The 24,227-nt window shown below is 38.6% G+C and overlaps 3 protein-coding genes across 5 annotated transcripts in view; all 3 read right to left on the bottom strand.

Moving 5' to 3' along the window:
* Window positions 1–2,292, bottom strand: part of dennd1a (DENN/MADD domain containing 1A) — a 101,919-nt gene extending 99,627 nt beyond the window's left edge. Inside the window, exon 1 of the mRNA XM_061876758.1 lies at window positions 2,125–2,292. Coding sequence (XP_061732742.1) covers window positions 2,125–2,141 — 17 coding nt within the window. The 5' untranslated portion in view covers window positions 2,142–2,292. The remainder of the gene's footprint in view (window positions 1–2,124) is intronic.
* Window positions 2,293–3,868: 1,576 nt separating this feature from the next.
* Window positions 3,869–13,767, bottom strand: psmb7 (proteasome 20S subunit beta 7). Its single transcript, XM_061876762.1, has 8 exons — window positions 13,633–13,767; window positions 10,847–10,940; window positions 9,542–9,639; window positions 9,271–9,411; window positions 8,296–8,411; window positions 4,373–4,431; window positions 4,120–4,271; window positions 3,869–4,045 (listed from the first exon to the last, which is right to left on the bottom strand). Exons 1-8 carry the CDS (start codon window positions 13,692–13,694, stop codon window positions 3,934–3,936), a joined length of 834 nt encoding a protein of 277 aa, XP_061732746.1. The 5' UTR covers window positions 13,695–13,767; the 3' UTR covers window positions 3,869–3,933.
* Window positions 13,768–20,038: 6,271 nt separating this feature from the next.
* The window catches only part of lg17h18orf54 (linkage group 17 C18orf54 homolog), a 54,378-nt gene continuing 50,189 nt past the window's right edge, over window positions 20,039–24,227 (bottom strand). For all 3 annotated transcript variants that reach the window (XM_061876761.1, XM_061876759.1, XM_061876760.1), the window contains one exon: window positions 20,039–22,820. In XM_061876761.1, coding sequence (XP_061732745.1) covers window positions 22,691–22,820 — 130 coding nt within the window. In that variant the 3' untranslated portion in view covers window positions 20,039–22,690. The remainder of the gene's footprint in view (window positions 22,821–24,227) is intronic.

Here is a 24,227-nt window from a genome sequence, read left to right on the forward strand (position 1 = left end):
GAATCCAGCCCCTCTCAAGAGAACTGGTTCCAGAGCCCTTGCTGTGCGTCGAAGTGAGTCTGACTATGTCTAGCCGGAACTTCTCCACTTCACACACTAGCTCAGGCTCCTTCCCCCCCGGCGAGGTTACGTTCCATGTCCCAAGAGCTAGCTTCTGTAGCCGAGGATCGGACCGCCAAGTGCCCTGCCTTCGGCTGCCGCCCAGCTCACACTGCACCAGACCTCTATGGCCCCTGCTTCGGGTGGTGAGCCCATTAGAGGGGGGGACCCACGTTTCCCACCTCCGGACCTGGCTCCAGAGGGGGGCCATGGTGACCTGCGTCCGGGCGAGGGAAATCTGGGTCCTTTGTTTTTATTTTTCATAGAGGTCTTCGAGTTGCTCTTTGTCTGATCCCTCACCTAGGAGCAGTTTGCCTTGGGAGACTCTACCAGGGGGCATAGAATCCCCCGGACAACATAGTTCCTAGAATCATTGGGACACGCAAACTCCTCTACCACGATAAGGTGGACGCTCAGAGAGGAGATCTTTCCCCAAGTGGAGGAGTTCAAGTACCTCGGAGTCTTGTTCACGAGTGAGGGAAGAGTGGATCGTGAGATTGACAGGCGGATCGGTGCGGCCTCTTCAGTAATGCGGACGCTGTATCGATCTGTTGTGGTGAAGAAGGAGCTGAGCCGGAAGGCAAAGCTCTCAATTTACCGGTCAATCTGCGTTCCCATCCTCACCTATGGACATGAGCTTTGGGTCATGACCGAATGGACAAGATGACGGGTACAAGCAGCCGAAATTAGTTTCCTCCACCGGGTGGCGGGGTTCTCCCTTAGAGATAGGGTGAGAAGCTCTGTCATCCGGGAGGTGCTCAAAGTAAAGCCGCTGCTCCTCCAAATCGAGAGGAGCCAGATGAGGTGGTTCGGGCATCTGATCAGGATGCCACCCGAACGCCTCCCTAGGGAGGAGGCCACGGGGAAGACCCAGGACACGTTGGGAAGACTATCTCTCCCGGCTGGCCTGGGAACGCCTCGGGATCCCCCGGGAGGAGCTGGACGAAGTGGCTGGGAATAGGGAAGTCTGGCCTTCCCTGCTTAGGCTGCTGCCCCGCAACCCGACCTCGGATAAGCGGAAGAAGATGGATGGATGTTTATAAATAGGGTAAATATGAGTTTTGTGATTTTAATATTATAGAAGTATTTAAAATGTGGGTTCAAAAATGTGAAGTGAATTATATTTATATAGCGTTTTTCTCTAGTGACAAAGTGCTTTACATAGTGAAAGCCATTGTCTACTAATTTAAGTTACATTTAAACCAGTGTGGGTGTCACTGGGAGCAGGTGGGTAAGGTGTCTTGCCCAATGTCACAAAATGATAAATACCGTGAAAGTGTTGTTTTAAAATAATTGATGTAAATATGACAATGTTTTGTTTTTCAAATATGATATAAATTATATGACAGTTGTTTATTAAATAAAATGTATGACATCTGTTTTAAATTTTTTTAAATATGATAGAAATAAGTTGTTTGTAAACATGATGTATACAACATAATTTGGTATTTTTAAAATATCACATAAATATGTTTGTTTATTAAATATGACCAATTTGACAGTGTTTTTAATATTATTTAAATATTGCAGTTGTGTTTTTAGATAGGATAAATATATGACAATGTGTTGTGTTTAAGATATGTTGTAAATATGAGAGTAGAAAGATGTTACACTATAAATATGACAGTTGCTTGTAAAGATGATATTAATATGACAGTTGTTTTTAAATATGATAAAATAAAAATGACAGTGTGTTGAGTGTTTCCATACATCCATTCATTTCTACCGCGGGGTGTTGTGTTTTTAAATGTGACACATTTTTGGCAGTGTGTTGATAAGCAAGACGTTCATGCATTTATCAGCATTTTTGTGTAATACACCTAAAGCACCTAACATCCTGAAATTAAACGAAATAGCTGATGTTGTGAACGATGTTGTTTTGTGATAATTTTTGGAGGCATTGTCCACATTTATGTCCAAAAGTCAGAAAGTGTATGTAATGAGAGCATTTTGGTCACTTTGAACAAGCTAACGGCAGCACACACGCTAAAGACAGCAGCGTTAGAAGTAGCAACTTGTTCTTACTTGATTCTGGAGTCCATCTTTCCTTACTCAACACTTTGGCTCACAGCAGAAGGGCGATTAGAAAGACGACATTAGCGGCTATTTGTTTTAAACATGTCACAGAAATGTACAAATATACAGTTTCACCATCAAAGACAGCGACAAATATGGTATCGTGGGAGTTGTAGTTCTAAATGTAGTGCAGGTAGTTGTACAATGACCAACAGTGTGAGGTTTAACTACATCTCCCACAGTTCTTAGCAACGCCCGCGCGAGGGTCGCGTGATATGATAGCGACTTTATTTACGAGGGGGTTTAGTCAAATTCCGTAGCGTTGTTACAATTTACTAATTTTTTTTAATTTAACAAATAAACAGTTTTAAGTCGAATTATGGCGAGTGGAACACTTCGATAAACATTTGTGATATTTAAAAAATATATATATATTAAATGTTGTAAAATATTTGTTATGTTATAAATGTACTTGTTGATTATAAATAAAAACGTGTGAATTTACAAGCATTGCAATAGTGTTATTGAGCTTTATTTTGTGACAGATACGTCGTCAGGCTTTCCATTGCAATTTTAAGGTAAAACAAAATCCATAGTGATACTTTCCGAGCTTAAAAAAAACGATTTAAAAGAATATGGTTTAAAAAAAAGATGAAATGATCAACAGTACCCCAGCATTGCCAGGCTTCTAACATGTTCTCAGAAGGATTTGGCCGCAGAGCTTCGAGTGTCACCAGTGATATAGAAAGATTGGTAGTCATAAAAACAAACATACCTGTTGAATTTCTTGTTGGAGAATAAGTTGTGTAAAAAGAGTGAAACATTCAATAGTTGAGCATTCAAAAGTTTTGAAAAGTTCAGAATAAGTTCAAGTTACATCCAAACAAAACTGTCTGAAATAAGTTTAGTTTTCCGTGGATTTTCCTACAAACACAGGTTTTTGCCAAGATCAATTAAAAAAACAGTTTTGAAAAATTTTGATGTAATGTTTGTGATTGAACATCCATCCATCCATTTTCTACCGCTTATTCCCTTTGGAGTCGCAGGGTGCCTATCTCAGCTACAACCGGGCGGAAGGCGGGGTACACCCTGGACAACTCGCCACCTCATCGCAGGGCCAACACAGATAGACAGACAACATTCACACTCACACACTAGGGACCATTTAGTGTTGCCAATTAACCTATCCCCAGGTGCATGTCTTTGGAAGTGGGAGGAAGCCGGAATACCCGGACAACCCGCGCATTCACAGGGAGGACATGCAAACTCCACACAGAAATATCCCGAGCCTGGGTTTGAACCCTGATTACTCAGGATCTTCGTATTGTGAGGCAGACGCGCTAACCCCTCCGCCACCATGAAGCCTTGTGATTGGACAGTTCAAACTATTTTTTTTTGTTGAATTAAACCCTTGTTTAGCATTGTGAAATTTTACCTGAAAGCTGAATAACAGCTGCACATAGTTCAAATAAATGCATTAAATGTTTGAACTGATATTTTTAATTGTCAGGCAGTAAATATTTGCCATGGTTTTCATGAAAGAATGAAATGTAATTTTTGGAAAAACATAACTACATATACAGTATGAAAACTAATATTTACATTACTTGAAGTAAAGCATACTGTAAGTCAAATCAGAAACAATCAGTTCTCTTTGGTTATTGATTTCCATTGCTGTGCACCTATTTCACATTTTTAAATGTTGTACTTTCATAGTACATGTTTATATACACATGTAAATGAAAAAAGCGGAGAAAATGTGAATTTTATTGAAAAGAAAGCAGTGACATTGCATTTACCAAAATAAATACATTTCTATTAGGAAGTATCCATAGTTTGTACACTTTCCTCCATCACATCCAGGTTGAATGGTGTCACCTGCTTGGTCAGCACAACTGTGGTTCCTCTTTTATACTTGTAGTCACCAGTTCTAAAGACCAAAGACACATTTTTACCTTGTATCGGGACAACACTAATACAAGTAAAAAATATTCTTGTTCTGACCTGATGCCCTTCTTGTTGGCCTCATCGTGGGGTCGAATGTAGTCCACCTGATCCTTGGTAATAACACACAGATCTATGTTGCTGCCTGAACCCAGATCGTTGAAGATTCCTGCAGCGATAGCATCACGCACAAGCTTCTTGGCGTCCGCTTCCTTTCATCCAATGCATTAAACAACAACAATTAGTGCCGGAATGAAAAACGAAGTGCCTCTTAAATGACTGAAGTGAATCAAAGTTTTTCTGATGGACTGACTTCCATGTTGGGCTTGTATCGGTCTTCAAACACTGCCATGGCCGCCAGGGATCCAGAACCTAAGAAATGACAGTTGGTAAAAAAATGATAATTTGCCTTAAAATAACAATCTTACAGAACACAAATGTCATCCTCTTTTACTTGTTCAGTTAATAAATGTTTCATTGAAAAAAATTCATCAAGAGTGAGCAGTTTAAAATAAAAAAATAAAAAAGGAAGTGACCGTTATGTTAAAAACATTATTAAATGTTGTTCTAATTTCAAAAACGTCTTTCCATCACAACAGTAAAAATTGTACTAACAATTAGGGATGAATACTGATTAAACCGAATCGATACCGGTACCAATTTTCGGCACTTTGACCATGTGCATTCGGTAATATTTATTTATTTAATGATAAATTTTTTTTTTTTTAATTCCACACCTAACACTGAGCTGAATATTGCGCTGTCATGTTGATGTAACTTGTTTTATTAAACTTTAGAGTCTCATTTGCATGTATGCATTATTTCAGTATGTCCTAGGTGTGTCATAGAAGTCAGTAAGTAGTCTTTACCACTCAATTGAATGTGCCAGTCATGTCTTGAGGCCTACGAAGTGTTAATACTATATTTGTATTTGTAAACACCAGCTGTTTTGAGTGTCACATGCATATTAGTTGTAGTTTTTATAACCAAATTTGGAGATGTTGAAATCATGTAGAATTGCTAACAAGTCTATGGCATATCAAATTTGGAGGTGTTGAAATCGCCATGTAAAATTGCTAATGCTAATAGCTGTCTGTGGTGTTACCAATGTAAATTAGCATTGAGCTCGCAAATTTTTAAAATAGAGCCTTACTTTTAAGAGTTTTCTATCAGGTGTTTGTCAACATTAAAAATTGCAACATTACATCAAGGCAGTCCACAACGAATGTGTCTGTTTGGTCACAAAGTCCCTTTGCCGATGCCCAGTCTGCTACCAGACGAGGCCTCAGGTGTGGAAAGAAGGGTATGGAAGGAAATATGCTACCATTTGATTTTACATCAATTGGAATTTGGAGAGTACTTATAAATGTACAAAATTCAGTACCCATCCCTAGAAACAAGTATTGTTCTGTCTTGTCTTGTTGTCATTACATCAAAGGATAAAAACGTGAAAGTTTACAATTACAGCATTTCCCTGTCACCGGAGACTTCCTTCAAATACTGTAATCACATATATGGCAAAATAAGTTCAACTCTGATATACAAACACAAATGGTCACATGGGGGATTCTGGTTCTCAGCAGGACATTTGTTTTTTCTGCCACTTTTGCAGGTCCAAGCAAACAACACAACTTTTGACAGTCTTGTCTTCTAAAGGCAAAACTTAAAAAAAACGCAAAGAAAAAGAAAAGCTTGTTCGATACTAGTCTATTTGCTGAAATCTACCAAGTCAAATTCGTGGTGTGTTAAACATACTTGTCAAATACATCTGATTTTGACTGTCAAATGTTGACCATTAATTTTAAATGACGTTTGCTGTATGTTATGTAAATGGTTCTGAGCTGTGTGTCCTTGTATACCATGCCAGCCTTTCATGTTGACAATACAAATATTTGGCAAAAAGAAAAAAAGTGAGTAAAAGTACAAATCAGTTCCATTCAGAAGGAGTGGTGTCTTAGTTGAATTAAGACAAAAATCAAAGCTGCGCAAATACTTACAAATACCTTCCATTAGGAGTGTTATATGCTAATGAATGAATATGGATTGAATTTGTTACGATTGTCTTTTGTATTAATAGATGCCCTATTATGCAAACCAACTTTTCTTGCCTATTGATAGCTCCTGTTGTGTATTAGTGATCTGCATTTGTCCGGAAAAGTTGAAATCAAACCATGGAGGCATTGCAGAATATTTATAAAACAATCTTGCCTTCTTTCATAATACCTTCAAACGATCCGTTTGGAATTTTCCCATATTGTGACATCACTGGTTGGTAAAAAAAGTCACCTCTTGTTGTGGAGTAGACTGGGTCGTACATGGACAAGCACTCATTGTTGTTATTTGTAATACAAATAGTGTATAGTTCAAACTTGTATCCGTCAGTAGACTCCATATGGAAGCGCTAAAAACTACAACATGGCTGGCCTTGCAATTAAGACTGCCCACAAAACGGTGCGTCCTAAAAAAAGTCAGAAAGCGGCTTGAAAACGTGTAAAAAATAATCCAAGCAAAATTTTGACTGAAGAACCACCATTACAAGGTATGTATACTACAAACCCCATTTCCATATGAGTTGGGAAATTGGGTTAGATGTAAATATAAACGGAATACAATGATTTGCATATCATTTTCAACCCATATTCAGTTGAATATGCTACAAAAACAACAAATTTGATGTTCAAACTGATAGACATTTTTTTTTTGCAAATAATCATTAACTTTATTTGATGCCAGCAACACGTGACAAAGAAGTTGGGAAAGGTGGCAATAAATACTGATTTGAAGTTGAGGATTGCTCATCAAACACTTATTTGGAACATCCCACAGGTGTGGAGGCTAATTGGGAACAGGAGTGTGCCATGATTGGGTATAAAAACAGTTTCCTAAAAAATTCAGTTTTTCACAAGAAAGGATGGGGCGAGGTACACCCCTTTGTCCACAACTGCATGAGCAAATAGTCAAACAGTTTAAGAACGTTTCTCAAAGTGCAATTGCAAGAAATTTAGGGATTTCAACAGCTACGGTCCATAATATCATCAAAAGGTTCAGAGAATCTGAAGAAATCACTCCACGTTAACGAAATTGCCGGAAACCAACATTGAATGACCGTGACCTTCGATCCCTCAGACGGCACTGTATCAAAAATCGACATCTGTCTCTAAAGGATATCACCACATGGACTCAGGAAAACTTCAGAAAACCACTGTCACTAAATACAGTTCGTCGCTACATCTGTAAGTGCAAGTCAAAGCTCTACTATGCAAAGCGAAAGCCATTTATCAACAACATCCAGAAACGCCACCGGCTTCTCTGGCCCCGAGATCATCTAAGATGGACTGATGCAAAGAGGAAAAGTGTTCCGTGGTCTAACGAGTCCACATTTCAAATTGTTTTTGGAAATAATCGACATTGTGTCATTCGGACCACAGGGGAAGCGAACCATCCAGACTGTTATCGACGCAAAGTTCAAAAGCCAGCATCTGTGATGGTATGGGGGTGCATTAGTGCCCAAGGCATGGGTAACTTACACATCTGTGAAGGCACCATTAATGCTGAAAGGTACATACAGGTTTTGGAACAACATATGCTGCCCTCTAAGCGCCGTCTTTTTCATGGACGCCCCTGCTTATTTCAGCAAGACAATGCCAAGCCACATTCAGCAGGTGTTACAACAGCGTGGCTTCGTAAAAAAAAAAAAAGAGTGCGGGTACTTTCCTGGCCTGCCTGCAGTCCAGACCTGTCTCCCATCGAAAATGTGTGGCGCATTATGAAGCGTAAAATACGACAGCGGAGACCCCGGACTGTTGAACAACTGAAGCTCTACATAAAACAAGAAGGGGAAAGAATTCCATTTTCAAAGCTTCAACAATTAGTTTCCTCAGTTCCCAAACGTTTTTTGAGTGTTGTTAAAAGAAAAGGTGATGTAACACAGTGGTGAACATGCCTTCTACAAACTACTTTGGCACGTGTTGCAGCCATGAAATTCTAAGTTAATTATTATTTGCAAAAAAAAAAAAAATAAAGTTAATGAGTTTGAACATCAAATATGTTGTCTTTGTAGTGCATTCAATTGAATATGGGTTGAAAAGGATTTGCAAATCATTGTATTCCGTTTATATTTACATCTAACACAATTTCCCAACTTATATGGAAGCGGGGTTTGTACAAAGAAGTGTTTTAAATGTAGAAAACAAAAAATCACAATACAACCTCTTTAAAACAAAAGAAAAAACTGACCCATGGTGACATATGGGAGCTTGTCAGTGGAGCCATGAGGGTAGATGCTGTAAAGATGAGGACCGTTACAATCCACTCCACCCAGGACAAGAGCAGCCCCAATGTACCCCTGATACCTGAATTAAAAGATCAACGTTACAAACCTTTGAAATAAATAGAAGTATAATCAATAGGGTGTAACAGTACTAAGGGTGTACAGATACAACTTTTTCAATTCTGATACAATACCGATAATAATCCAAAACAATATCTGCACAAATCTTAGTATATACTTTTATTTTGAAGTGTGGAATGTCAGAAAATGTTTGATCAAGTTAAAATACTCAGAACAATGGTAAAACACTAATCTTGTGGCATAATTATGCTTTTGAAGTGGAGAGCTAACTTGTTTTTTGTTGACAACTCGTGGTCACAATAAGTTTATAAATTAGGCGCATGTCGCCGCAAGATGTATGCGGACTCCTATGTTACTGGATACTTTCTAATATTTGATTGTTTTGATGAATGTGATGTTAGACTGCAATATTGTTCAATTAAGGACACTTATTACGCGTGTCTAACTTGGGTTTTATTGTGTTGTGTATAACTGTTGTGTAGCTGCTAGTTTCTCATAGCCTGTAGCCTACCATGTTTACCTTGTGTAAATGACCTAACTAAAATACAAGAAAAGATCAAACTTGTGAGATTATTTTGTGCGGTTAACTGGCTGTCAGCCTTTGCAAAGTAAAAGGCTCATCTTTGGCACAACTGCTAGCCAAAGGTTTCAGTGTATTTGTGTACGGAGTAGACGCGTGATGACATCAGCACATTTTGTCAGTAACTTAATGGTTCAGGGGAGGGAAATCTGTACACGTGTAGTTTCGTAATGAAAAACAGTTTATGGATGTACCGTTACAGCCCTAATTTTAATTGTCAATGGTATAAGTTGGGTTTGAGTTTCTTGTATTCTACAATATTTGAGACAATGCAGCGTACCTGAAAAGCATTTGCTTAAACAAGCGGTTTGCAGTGGCCACGCGAGGCAGTCTGCCTGTGGAGAGGGAGTGCAGTTCCAGATTGGAGGAGATGATCTGAGTGGTCATTTCGGTGTCTGCAGCTGTTCCTGCTCCACAACAACTAGACAACACAAGAACAGTCTGAAAACTTTGAAGCTTTCATCCCTTGTTTTGGTGAACATTTGAAAAAGTAAAGCAGGACATTAATTGTTCATTACTTCCTAATGCACACGTTCAACCACTTGACTTACTAGATGTTGGGTGAGATGTAGTGTATCTTGGAGCAATTCTTGTCAGCCACTACCATGCCCTCAGTGGCTCTGGTGTCAGCTCCCAGGATGACCCCATCCTTCACAAAAAAATGCCAACAATGTTTCAATTCACAGACCCATGGAATGCTTATTACTGTATTGACCTGGATATATAACTACCCCAAGGCTGTACAATTACTCAACTTAATCACAATCAAGATTTTGGTCGCCACAAATAAATGAGGGCAATTGTCTGCAATATTAACAGTTAAAAAGCATGCTGCGCTTCATATAAAATCAGTAGGTTTCACAGCGGCCGTTACACAAAAGCAACATCAACTTATAACTAAGCCTGCGAAGTATCTACCACCCACGTCAAAGGCCATTGTGTATATGCACAGAGATCCATGGCAACGCAGAGCACCTTGCTGGCCTGTCATCTTGTTTCACTTTTGCGACTCCCTCGGCGGGCCCCCAATGAATTCATACACCCCCTGCATCTGCGCTTGCGTGTGAATCCAGGGAATGCAGTAATGTAATGCACTGACGGACTCTTTAATGTTAGTACAATCATTACACACAAAAATCTTTTTTTTTTGTATTTCGATATTTAATGCCCAAGTTTCACATTACAATCACATTACAATCACACGTAAGATTAGGTCAAAAAAGGGTGTCAAAATGATGACGCACGTGAACCCAATGGGAGGTTTTTTTTTTGCCGAGAGAAAAAACATCAATACTGAATAAATACGTCTGAAAGAATTATTTTTTTTGAAAAATAAAAATAAATAAATAATCAATAACAAAAACACACAGATTTGTCTTTAAAATATCAATATAGATTAGTCACTTTATTCGGCAATTTCATTATAAAACTTCGCCCTCTTTGAAAAATGTAATGCCCGCCCGTTAAATATTTTTTGCAGCTGAGTCTGACTGCTAACGAGTTAGTGAGACACCAGATGTTTAGGTCAAATCTCACAGGATCCATTGTGATATCCACCAAGCCAGTACTTCTCAAACTGCCATGAGAGGTAGGTATTTAATTTTGTATCCGTATAGAAATGCACATTTCAGTATATCATTGCCATTGTTTTTCTGTGTTGAGAGCCACACAGACTGAGCATTCGGTAGAAATCAATTATGTCCTCCTAGTCGAGGCATGATAGAACTACACCAACTTGTGAAGGGGACGTAAAGCATAACAATATGCCGCTCATATCCCCCAAAAATGGTGAGCTGAGGCACATGTGATTGAGGTATCACTGTAGTGTAATTTTGCTTTAAGACCGTTTCACTCACCTTGAACACAATGCCACAAATTGTAGTTCCAGTCTTACGAGGAGCAGGCAAATTACAACCCAATTCCTTCGCTTTGTCATCAAGGAATGCATTTCTGCAAAAACAAAAAACACGATAAAATATGAAAGTAAAAATGTTTACACAATTACATACTTATGCAGTTTTCTTTAGTGCGCCACACACAATAGATATTTTGTGCATTCTTCTTCTCCTTCAGCAACCGAATGGCATGTTATGCTTTGATTGGTAATTTGATGTTTAAACTTCTGTTTTATACATACTTTTGCTTTGAAAGCCGACGGATGGATTGATCAAAGGGAAATTTCCATAAAATGTTCCTTTAACTCAGATTTTCACAGGATGCGGAACAACGGTAAAACCTGATTGCCACGTTACGGCACCGCCATCTGTCATCCGGCAAACCCCACTGCTGTTCTGTTGCAGCTGTGCTGTGCAACAAAATAGCGCAGACTTTCACGAGAGCTTGCGAATCCGCGCATAATAATGTGATAAAGTAAACACTGTGCAATGTCTCGATCTTTGCCCTCCATCAATACCCAAAGGCATTGAACGAACTGCAGTCAGGGCGAGACCCCTATGAGGACAACAAGCATACATATGAACTTCCTTGGGAAATTTTCTTGCAGTTTGTGCAGAAACTATTTGGTTATCCAAATCAATTGTCTGGGTGGCTGGTCTCAGACGATCATGGAGGTCCTAGGCTGGTGTGGTTACACGTGGTCTACAGCTGCGAGGCTCTCTGAAACTCCTTGGGAGATGGGTTATGGTAAATAAATTAATGGGCAACAGCTCTGGTGGACATTCCTGAAGTCAGCATGCCAACTGCATGCGACCTCAAAACTTGCGACATCGTGCTGTGTGATAAAACTGCACATTTAAGGGTGAACGTTTATTGGAGGCAGCTTAAGGCACACCTGTGCAATAATCATGCTGTTTAATCAGTATATTGATATACCACACCTATGAGGTGGAATGGATTATTTTGCTCACTAATAAATACTGACAGATTTCTGAACAGTATTTGAGAGGAACAGGCATTTAGTGTATATCATAGAAGTTTTAAATCTTTTGAGTTCAACTCATGTAAAATGGAAGCAAAAACCAGTGTTGTGTTAATACATGTGAAATGGAAGCAAAAACCAAAGTGTTGCATTAATATTTTTGTTCAGTTTATGCAGTTTGAGTCTGCTCTTTTGTCAAGTTGAAATGTAGTTGCTGCGTGACAATCTAAACCTCATATGATCCGACATGTTCCTGTCACTGCCAGATCTGTTTGCGCATGCGTCGAAGGTCAGAAACTTCTATTCCATACTTGACAGCGTTTTTTTTCCTGTGTAGAGTTTGCATGTTCTCCCCGTGACTGCATGGGTTCCCTGCAGGTACTCCGGCTTCCTCTCGCATCCAAAGACATGCAGCTGGAGATAGGTTAATTGTGACACTAAATAGGCCCTAGTTTGTGAATGTGAGTGTGAATGCTACCTGTGTTGACGACTTGTCCAGGGTGTATGCTGCCTTCCGCCCCAATGCAGCTGAAATAAGCTCCAGGGACCCCGTGACCCCAAAAGGGACAGGCAGTAGAAAACGAATGGATATTTATGTTGATTATTATTATTTTTTTTTAACAACCGTTTGCAATGTATCAACTGATAATCTTAAATGACAACTACACTTTAAAATTAATATGTATTTTATTCATCCACATAGTTCATTATTAAAATTTGAAGCAACCATTTTTATCTTTGCTTTGACTCTGGGTTTTGTTGATTGGTTGATACGTTTATTAGTAGATTGCACAGTACAGTACATATTAAGTACAATTGCCACTAAATGGTAACACCCAAATAAGTTTTTCAACTTGTTAAAGTCGGGCTCCACGTAAATCAAATCATGGTAACATGGGTGACATTTGTCATTAGTGGTTCCACTGCCTCAAGTAAATAAGCTTGCATTTCCCACTAATAATTTCTAATGGTCAATTCGTCAAACAGGAGTTTGGCTATCCGATAACTTTAAATGCACATTTGTTACTTTTGTAATATTTCTTAACAAGGCAAGAAGTCCTGTTTGGGCATGCGTGTTGCATAAATGGCGTATGCACAAATTCTTGGGTGTATGAATAAATCGAGTAGTGACTGTTAATCTTGAGTGTTTATTCATGGGCATGCGTGTTGCATAAGTGGCGTATGCACAAATTATTAGGTGTATGAATAAATCGAGTAGTGACTGTTAATCTTTGAGTGTTTATTCATTGAAATTAAAGGAAGAAGAATCAGTCATTTGTTTTTTTTCTGCTATATCCCAAGTATCAGGTTATGTTGCAATTGTAAAGTTGCATAGTGGGCAGTTCATATTAAATATTGAATAATTCATGAAGACATATACTTAACATTGTTCTGTCTGTTATCATATAATTATTTCTGTATGTATTAGCATTTCCTAGACAATATGATACTGCAACGTGACTGGCGGCGGTTCCCTCGACTGGTTTCTGCACGACCAGCGTTGTTTTGGTTTTAATTTGAATGTTTTAATAAATTTACGCACAATACCAGTGTTGAATTAGACTAAAACGTGAAAGGTGGTGTTGAGAACGCTCTACTCGTTGTTTAGCATCAAAGCTAATACAATTGGAAAGCGAAACAGCTGAGTCATTGCCTTAAAACAAAGTCTACGTGCTAGCAAAACATGGCAAAGGCCACATAGTGAACGATTCATTGACCTAAATTACTTTAAACATACTTCAATTCTCTCCCAATAATGTTTACCTTTTACAGTTGTCAAAACTGAAACCGCCGAGGGTTGGACGACTTGCAGTCAACGACGCCATCTTCTTGATTATGGTAACCTTCTTCTTCTTCTGCTTCTTTCTTTTCCTCCTCTTCAATCGACGGATGGAATGTTTTGGGTGTATTACCGCCACCCTCTGGTAGGGAGAGTAAACATTCATATTTGTTTCTTGTTTGACGCCTTTTTTCCCCCTTTTGCTCTTTTAGTAACTCTGACTTTGACATTAAGATATTTACCGTTAATAATAAAAAATGTGAATGTAAATTACTGAATACAATTTTTACATTGTTTAAGGGTCTTTTGCTTTTTTTAGTTACACTGACACAAGGACAATTATTATGTCAATAACACCAATCAAATAATAATATAACTTAATAGTCATATGAAATAAGATAAATAATGAAAAATAAAAATTATATTTAAGGTCTGTTTGCCCTGATATTAATTTGGATGTTGACGACTTGGCCAGAGGGTACAGGGCCTTCTGTCCAAGTGCATCTGGGATAGGTTCCGGCCCCCTGCAACCCTGAGAGCAACAAGTGGTAGTAAATGGAAGGACATCTATGTATCCATCCAAAAAAATGGATGGATATATCCATCCATCCATTTCTACCGCTTATACCTTTTGAGGTCGCGGGGGCTGCTGTTGCCTATCTCAGCTACAATCGGGCGGAAGGTGTACACCCTGGACAAGCCATCACCTCATCACAGGGCCAACACAGATAGACAGACAACATTCACACTCACATTCACACACTAAGGACCATTTAGTGTTGCCAATCAGCCTATACCCAGGTGCATGTCTTTGGAAGTGGGAGGAAGCCGGAGTACACGGAGGGAACCCACGCAGTCACAGTGAGAACATGCAAACTCCACACAGAAAGATCCAGAGCCCAGGAATAAACCCAGGACTACTCAGGACCTTCGTATTGTGAGGCAGACACACTAACCCTTCTTCCACCGTGCTGCCCGACATTTATGTAAACAATAGAAAACATAATAAGTATGAATGTACGTTTGTAATAAAAGTATGAACACAACTGAGTATTCATGTTGAATTGGAAATTATATTTGTCTTTTGCTCTTTCAGTAACTTTTACGTAGTTATTCTTTTTTTAGCCGTTTAGTTTCACAATTATTCACTTTTACAAAATAAGTCCCTGATAACAAAAAATCCTTGAAGGGTTTAATATTTATTATAATTCTAAACTCTTTTGATGCCCTTCTCAAAACCATAACTGCTTAATTTTTTTTGAAATTATTTTGTTTTTCTGCAACCAGAATAATGTTCAATACATGTGTGGTAATGGGCTGGTTTAGATTATATTAATTGATTTACATTCAGAATAACTCTATTTCCAGTTTTACAATTATATTTTGCAGTTTGCAGTGCGGCCCAGGGGTCAATTACGGCCAGAGTTTATTTTACATTGGTTCAGCATATATATATATATATATATATATATATATATATATATATATATATATATATATATATATATATATATATATATATATATATATATATATATATATATATATATATATATATATATATATATATATATATATATATATATATATATATATATATATATATATATATATATATATATATATATATAGGGCTTCACGGTGGCAGAGGGGTTAGTGCGTCTGCCTCACAATACGAGGTTCCTGCAGTCCTGGGTTCAAATCCAGGCTTGGGATCTTTCTGTGTGGAGTTTGCATGTTCTCCCCGTGAATGCGTGGGTTCCCTCCGGGTACTCCGGCTTCCTCCCACTTCCAAAGACATGCACCTGGGGATAGGTTGATTGGCAACACTAAATTGGCCCTAGTGTGTGAATGTGAGTGTGAATGTTGTCTGTCTATCTGTGTTGGCCCTGCGATGAGGTGGCGACTTGTCCAGGGTGTACCCTGCCTTCCGCCCGATTGTAGCTGAGATAGGCGCCAGCGCCCCCCGCGACCCCGAAAGGGAATAAGCGGTAGAAAATGGATGGATATATATATATATATATATATATATTGACAGAGGTAGATATTGACATATTTTAGAGTTATTTTTTATATTCATAGTCATATTTTAAAACAGCTAGTGTTCTTCCATTTTGTTCTCTTTCTATTTGCTCGCAAGTAAACTGTGTGTTAGCCTTGAAGCTTTGGAATGTAGGAAGTTGGAGTACTCCCTAAATATCTTATCTTTAGTTGAACAAAGGACCTTTATGTACCACATGGGGAGTGTGGGGGCTGGTTGCGTATTCAAGAAGTAGTGTCTTCCCATTTGAATGTTAGATCAATTTGGGTAATGCAATTAAAAGGTTGTATCTAGATTAGTCTCCCAAAGCTTTGGAATAAAGTATCTTATATCCTACTCATTGTCTGGGATTCATTGAGAATCAGCTTATGTTATGTCATCGTAAGAACTTGGGAGAGACCGGCAGTTTAAATTCCCAAAAGAGGAACGCCTGGTCCAACGCAACAATTTATATATATATGTATATACTGTATTTATATTTCTCATACATATATGGACGGCAATTATATTTCTCAACAATTGTCATGGCGTCAATACTTTCTCCGGGTGGAAGTGGGTCAGCATAGCCACTCGCAAAAACATGTGAGGTGAACGAACATTTCATCATTCTTGTTAAAAATATGAATTCCTTGCTCAATTTGCAAAGCGGACCTTGTCTTTATGTCAGTAATTATGTGATACAAAAGCATTTAAAGTGGAGGGATGATGTCGGACATCTGGAAGGAGGATGCATCTCAGCCCCGGTAAGTGTTACCTTATGCCTTGCTAGTTAGCGAACTAGTGTTAGACAAAGTTGTGTGAAAAATAACTCTTTGACTATCATGTTAGACCAGGGGTCAGCACCCGGGGCTCTAGAACCACATGTGGCTTTTGAACGGCGCCGTGGTGACTCAATGGAGTTTTTTCAAAAATGTAGGGAAATGGAAAAAAAATGGAGTGAAACATATATTTTTTTATCGTAATATGGTTTCTGTAGGAGGACAAACACGACACAAACCTTCCTAATTGTCAGAAAGCCCACAGTTTAATATGTTTGTATTTATGCTTCATTGGTGAGAGTATTTCGCGAGCGCCCGTTATGTCCTACTAATTTTGGCGGCCCTTGAACTCACCGTTGTGTGGTCTGTGACTCAACAGTTTGTTTACATGTACAACTTTCTCAGACGCTGCCACAAGACCTGTTTTATACCACAACTTCTTTGTCTTACTTTGTCCACCAAACGATTTATTCTGTGCGTAAATACACAAAGGTGAGCTTTGTTGATGTTATTGACTTGTTATGGAGTGGTAATCAGGAATCTTTGGTCACTGCATGACTGCAAGTTAATTGATGCTAACATGTTATTCAGGCTAGCTGTATGTACAAAATGCATCATTATGCTTTGTTTGTAGGTATATTTGAGCTCATTTAATTTCCATTACTTATGTTAATGTATATTTGCATGTCTCATTACTTGATTCTCTCATGATTTTGATTCAAGGCACAACTTACACGTAAATAAAATGTTATTTTCTTTGTGCTCGACAAAAGAAAAGTAGTCAGTATATCTCAGTGTTAAGAAACTCGACTTCGGCACCCCCATGATGTCTTGTTGTTAGTGAACACAGACATGACCCCACCCCCCGCCGGGAAGATTCAGAACAGGGGTAGGGAACCTATGGCTCTCGAGCCAGATGTGGCTCTTTTGATGACCGCATCTGGCTCTCAAGATACATATCAGCTGACGTTGCTTAACACGATAAGTAATTAATAATTCCGCTGGTAATCACAGTGTTAAAAATAACGTTCAAAATATAAAACATTCTCATGCATTTGAATCCATCCATCCGTTTCTATCGCACCTGTTCTTGAAGTCACATTATTAGACAAAAGTATTGTATTTATTGAACCTGACAGATGTATTCGGTGTTAAAAAAAATTATACGGCTCTTACGGAAATACATTTTAAAATGTTTGGCTTTCCGGGCTCTCTCAGCCAAAAAGGTTCCCGACCCCTGATTCAGAAGGACGACACTGCAGCTCTCTAATAAAACACACTCAGATCTTCTCTGTTTCTAGATGATAATACAGTACATAAAAAATAAAGTAAAATAACACAGTAACGCATCATGTAGTAACGGTAACTGAGTTATTGAATATAAAAATAACGCGTTTGACTACTAGTTACCGCCGATAATAACGGCGTTACGGTAATGCATTACTTTGTAACGTGTTAGTCCTAACACTGGCCGCAACCCATACATAATCGCAACATTAAAAACACAAAACAGCGGCATGTGAAAAAAAGAAGACGAAAGTAGTGAACAGAAAGAAAAAATTATTAATACATACCGTGATAACGTCGGACAAGCAGAAATGTACAAAGCCATGTTTGATAACAGCGGAAGTCCACTGCTTTTTCAGCACCTGCAGTGAGCAAGCTTGTCCAGAAGATGGCGCCACAGCACAAACAATAACACACCTTTCTGTTTGTTAGGTTCTGCGCATGTCGAAGTGAAGTATTCTGATTTAAGGTATGATCCATGAAAATGCACGTCGTAATCAGATAATTTTTTTCAGGGTCCATGTAGACAGCAAAAATGTAATCTGAATGATGATTAGATTAAATGTGAATTATATTTATATATTTTTTATATTTTTTTAAATAAATGTTATCCATGTGTGCGAGTATTTAAAGAGGAGGCATCATGTCAGACTTCTGGAGGGAGGATGCATCTCAACCTCAGTAAGAGTGTTAGCTTATGCCTTGCTAGGTAGCTAACAAGTGTGAGACGAAGTTGTATCAAAATAATTCTAATTATCATTTTAGCCATTATGTGTTATTTACCCGCCTTCCGCCCGAATGCAGCTGAGATAGGCTCAAATACATATACATATATATACATACATACATATATATTTACATACATACATATATACATTCCAGTGGTGGGCCATGCGTTTCTCACCTAGGCCTTCAGTGATTTCCTACTTAGTCAGACGTCAACTCTAAAAAAATATCGTAATTTATGTCACCACATGGACACGGTGGGAGATACTGTACAGAAACACACTTGCACACTACTGGGCATTGAATCCCCTCAATTCCCTTCAACAGTGTATAAAAGGGCCTATTTTTGGCCCATTTAACATTCAATAAACCCACTTCAGCAAATAAAACATATCTTATGTGGTACTGTCAAAATAAAAATAATTGTATAAAACATATAAAACATGAAAAAAATGAAGAAATACAATATTTGAACTCAGAATTTGTAGCACCCGTCTGATGCTGTATAAGCCAGTAGTACCGTCGTAGTCGGTTGATTCACGTGAAAGTGGCGAGCAAACCATTTCGCTGTCGGTGTTGTGCCAAAATGTGATTGCCTGCCAAAAATTGATTTCCTTTGCGGGCGCTCGCACCGCTCGCTAAACCTGCATTGCTTGGCTTCGTCTGGCCACAGCGGAATACGAGGTGTAAGACAAACACTTTATCTTTGTGGTTATTAAACCGGTGAGTTTTCTGTGTTTTTTTTTTTTAAGGCTCAAATGGTTCCAGTGCCACTTCCTGTTTTCACATGTATTGGATACTCACTTGGGACTCCCAAGTGAGTATCCAATCACAGTGTTAAGTCAGCTAGAAGGCCTTACTGACAACAATTCGTCACCCAATTGGCTATCGCAATTGTATCGCAATTTTATCGCAAACATATTCCTAGACAGATAGGCTGACCATACGTCCTCTTTTCCCTGGACATGTCCTCTTTTGCGGGGTTGTCTGGGCGGGGTTTTTTAAATGCCTCAAATGTCCGGCGTTTTGAGTCAGAGTTGCGTGCATTCTCAATGTACGTTCAGGGTTAAGACGGGGTCGAAAACAAAACAAGTTGTGAAGGTGTGCGCATGCAGCAACATTCGTAAAATAGGGGCAGGGACAGAGAGAGCGAGACAGTGAATTGGTTGTCAATCAAGGCATACTTGATCAACAGCTATACAGGTCACACTGAGGGTGGCCGTATAAACAACTTGAACACTGTTACAAATATGCACCACACTGTGAACCCATACCAAACAAGAATGACAAACACAATTCGGAAGAACATCCACACCATAACACAACAGAACAAATACCCAGAATCCCTTGCAGCACTAACTCTTCCGGGACGCTATAATATACACCCCCGCTACCCTGTACCCCCCCACATCAACCCCGATTACGTCACATCAAATATTCCACTTTGAAAAAAAATTTTGGTGGAAGATTTAGCATATTTAGTGTGTTTTGTGTGTTTGTCATAAAAAAACTGTCACGGCTTGGACAATGGGATATTTTGTTTTTCCAACGCAAAGGATGATTTGCACGAGCCAGACGTGAATGTAAGTACATCTTGATTTATTAACACTAACACAAACAAACTACACAAAGGCAAACAAAGGGCGCGCACAATGGCGGAGAACAAACACTTGGATACAAAAACAAATGACTAGAACAAAGGCTGTAAACTATAAACGTGAAACAAAAACAATAGCGTGGTGGCATGAAAAAACAGGGCTTGCACTGAGGCATAAATATATAACTTACGTGTCGTGGAAAAAAACGAATGGCATAACGTGGCATGAAGCAGATAGGAATATGCGGGATCTGTAGGTAGGTCGTTGGAATGTGGGTAAGGTAAAGTTGCCAGGATGAAGACAGAAACAGAATGGCTGAAGTAATAACTTTGATCATTACAAACAGGTGTGAGGGCTGAGGACAAGGGCGTGACTTGAGGGCAAGGTGAAAATCAATGAGTTGTCATGGTAACAAAAACAAACCAGGAAGGGCAAAACAGGAAACAAGTGTCCAAAAAACAAAACATAACATGACCAAAACAAAACATGATTCATAGGCGTGACAAAAAAATAGTTTTGTTTGACAAAAAAAGGCGGAAAACAAACAAACAAAAAACATCAGAAAAAAACCAAAACATTTTGAAATGAGGAATACATTTGAAGTTGATGTAGACTCCATAGATTTAAGCGTTAAATGTTAAATGTATGTGTGCCCTGGCACACCATTGTCATCATTTCATGACCCAAGTAAAACACTTTTTACACTTTTATACTGAAATAAATACAACTACAACTTCCATCCATCCATTTCCTACCGCTTATTCCCTTTGGGGTCGCGGGGGGCACTGGTGCCTATCTCAGGTACAAATAAATCAAATTAAAAAAATACATGAATAAAAACATAGAAAAAACTACCAGCAGCGGTAGAGTTTAGATCATACTTGCCAACATTGAGACCTCCGAGTTCGGGAAATGGGGGGGGTGGGGGGGGTGTATATTGTAGCATCCCGGAAATGTTAGGCTACAAGGTATTCTGGGTATTTGTTCTGTTGGGTTTATGTTGTGTTACGGTGCAGATGTTCTCCCGAAATGTGTTTGTCGTTCTTGTTTGGTGTGGTTTCACAGTGTGGCACATATTTGCAACAGTGTTAAAGTTGTTTATACGGCCACCCTCAGTGTGACCTTTATGGCTGTTGACCATGTATGCCTTGCATTCACTTACGTGTGTCTGAAAAGGCCGCTTACGGAAGGTGGCTTTGCCGGCACATTGTTTGTACGGAGGGAAAGCTGAAGCGACGGCAGTTTGCAGAAGACGCTAAAGGCAGTGCCATCATGGCACGCCCTCAATAATGTTATCCGGGACAAATTCGGGAGGATAGTTGCCCCGGGAGGGGCACTGATACACGGGAGTCTCCCGGAAAAATCGGGAGGGTTGGCAATTGTGGTAGTACTGAATACATTTACATGTGCATACAAATATTTCTTTTTTTTAAATTATTTCTTTTCATGAATTAAGTGACGTTTATGACAACCTTTTTTCAAAACACAATATATAATGTGAGATATAACAGGATAATGCATTCGTTTATCATTTGTTTTCAAAACTCTTACAAAAAAGTGGGACCCCAAAAATTTACTGTCGGACCCCATTTTTATGACTTGATGGGGTCCATGGGACAAATGGACATGGGAAAATTGCTAGCGCCAACACTGCTGTCAACAGAGGAGAAAAAATGTTTTATTTAAATAAATATATAATTTATTAAGCAAGTTCAAGTATCATTGGCAAATTTTCACCTAGTCCCGGCCTTGGCGTGCTGCCCGCCTTGGCACGCATATATGGGTCCTCTTTTTGGGATTTCACAATATGGTCAGCCTATAGACCAGGGTTAGGGAACCTATGGCTCTAGAGCTGACCTTGCTCAACACGGTAAGTAATGAATAATTCCGCTGGTAATCACAGTGTCAAAAATAACGTTCAAAATACAAAACATTCTCATGCATTTTAATCCATCCATCCGGTTTCTACCGCACCTGTTCAAGAAGTATTTTATTTATTGTTGGTTAGCTTCAGAATAACAATGTTATTAAAAAGAAAAAGAGACTGATTATACTCTAAAAATGTTGGTGTTACTTAAAAATGCACGCATTTAGTTGTATTTAGTCTTAAAAAAAATATTATATGGCTTTCACGGAAATACTTTTTAAAATATTTGGCATGTATGACTCTCTCAGCCAAAAAGGTTCCCGACCCGTGCTATAGACAGAAGGTAAAATGATTTTCCTTTTCAATTTTTTGGAGCACACCAACGAGACTTGTGTGTTTGTGTGCGTGTTCAGTGTTGACATTTAAGCTTGGTGTAATGTTGTTTGGGATAAAGAAAGATTGTTGATTGAGGTTCTAGTGAATTAGGAACTTGATGACCATGAGAAATGTGTATTCCACTTCAGAACATCTATTCCATACTGGAATCTATATATATTGATATTAATTCTCATGAGAACCAGCATACTCTACACTGGCCTTTTTTTTTTTTTTTTTTGCGTAACACGTTATATAATGCAAATATATAAGTTGCATACGTTTGTAATTGTCACAAAATAAATATAAACACATTCAAGGCAGATTCATCAGCTGATTTTGTGTAAGCATTAAGAGAACATTGAGAAGCTCTACTACAGTCTTACACTTTCAACAAAGGTCCTGCTTTGTGTGTGCAGGTCTGTCATTTGATAAAGAAGAGTACCATCCCTCATCTTCATCCTGCTTTTCTCTCGGTTCCTCCAGCAGCAGCTTCAGGCGACTCAGATGATGCAGAGCCCTGAGAATACATATTGCATTACGTCATCGTTTTGTACTGCTTACACTTGAATTTTGATTAGTTACAAAATAGTATCATTTTAGGAAATGGATGACATGGCACGAATAACACTTGATGCCAAATATTAGCGTGGCATAAACTAATGTTTGTGAAATTACATAATTTTTTAACAAATTGCTACAATTTGTGTTTTATGGATTGATGGCTGGATCTTGAACAATGTGTTTTACCTGCTACATGTCTGATCTTTGTTGTTTTTAGTATTTACTAATGTAAATGTCTTAAATGGGAACTGCACTTTTTGGGGGGGGTATTTTGCCTATCGTTCACAATCATTATGAGAAACAAGAAAACAAAAGGTTTTTTGTTTTTTTCTCACTGGTTTGTAACACAGAAACATCAGCTTGTTCTTGGTGGCTAGCAATTAATTCAACCTGTAAATCACTTTACAAATGCAAGAATAAAAATCAGCCAACAATTTTTCAATTACGTTCTATAACCTGTACAATAACCAAGCTGTAGGGACATTGCTATTGTAAGAGCGAACACTAAAGGAACTTGTTTTATAGCACAGTAACACATCGGCATCCTTGGTATTAGCCGTAAAAGCTATCTACGGAAATAAATAAGCTAGCTATTGCGTTAACACAAAATGTGTTTGCATTTGCAATGCATAACATAATGCAATAAGAAACCAATCTCTAGTAACTGAAAAAAAATGAACAATTATATTACAGTATCTGTAAAGTATTAGCCCACACTTCATGTTTTGTTTGTACACAGCTTGCCAGACAGCGTATGCACTGTAGTCTTACGGTGATGTGCTATGTATCATCAATAATATTAAAGAGGGACTCAGTCAATGGACAGTTGTGTGTTTGGTCTAGCTGGCCTAGGACATTTTTTTCCTGTTTAGTTGGGTAAACACTTCATTTATGTCGAAATAGCATATTTTCATGTAACGCTGGGCTACATAGCAAAAAATTATCATGATTAATCGCACGCACGCCCAAAACACACTGTGTGTAGCCGTGGAGGCACCACCTGTGTCTGCCTCACTTCTCATCTGCTGCATTGTTTTGATTAGGAAACATGGAATTTCGCGAATTTGACCATGAAAATTATCAAAATATACAAGAACCACACCAAAATACATAGAAAGCATCAACCAAAAGAGAATCATTAAAACGTATTTTATTTTATTACTTTGTTGTGGAACATCTCATGGTTAAGCCACCTCGTGGCAGGTGAGGCACTGCCTCACTTGCCTCCCCTGACAGCACGTCACTGATATATACACACACACATATACATACATATACATATATACACAGTTTGACCAAAGATCCATCGTTACATGTTATGTGTACCAAAATGAAGTGTTTTTCATTTATCGATCCATGCATT

The sequence above is a fragment of the Nerophis ophidion genome, linkage group LG17 (assembly GCF_033978795.1).
Source record: "Nerophis ophidion isolate RoL-2023_Sa linkage group LG17, RoL_Noph_v1.0, whole genome shotgun sequence".
NCBI classification, from domain to species: domain Eukaryota; kingdom Metazoa; phylum Chordata; class Actinopteri; order Syngnathiformes; family Syngnathidae; genus Nerophis; species Nerophis ophidion.

Coding starts and splice junctions, on each gene's coding strand:
- psmb7 (XM_061876762.1), bottom strand. CDS start 13,694: ATGGCGTCGTTGACTGCAAGTCGTCCAACCCTCGGCGGTTTCAGTTTT. Junction 4,272..4,372: donor GATACAAGCCCAACATGGAA/GTCAGTCCATCA, acceptor ATTGGATGAAAG/GAAGCGGACGCCAAGAAGCT. Junction 4,046..4,119: donor GCCAACAAGAAGGGCATCAG/GTCAGAACAAGA, acceptor TTTGGTCTTTAG/AACTGGTGACTACAAGTATA.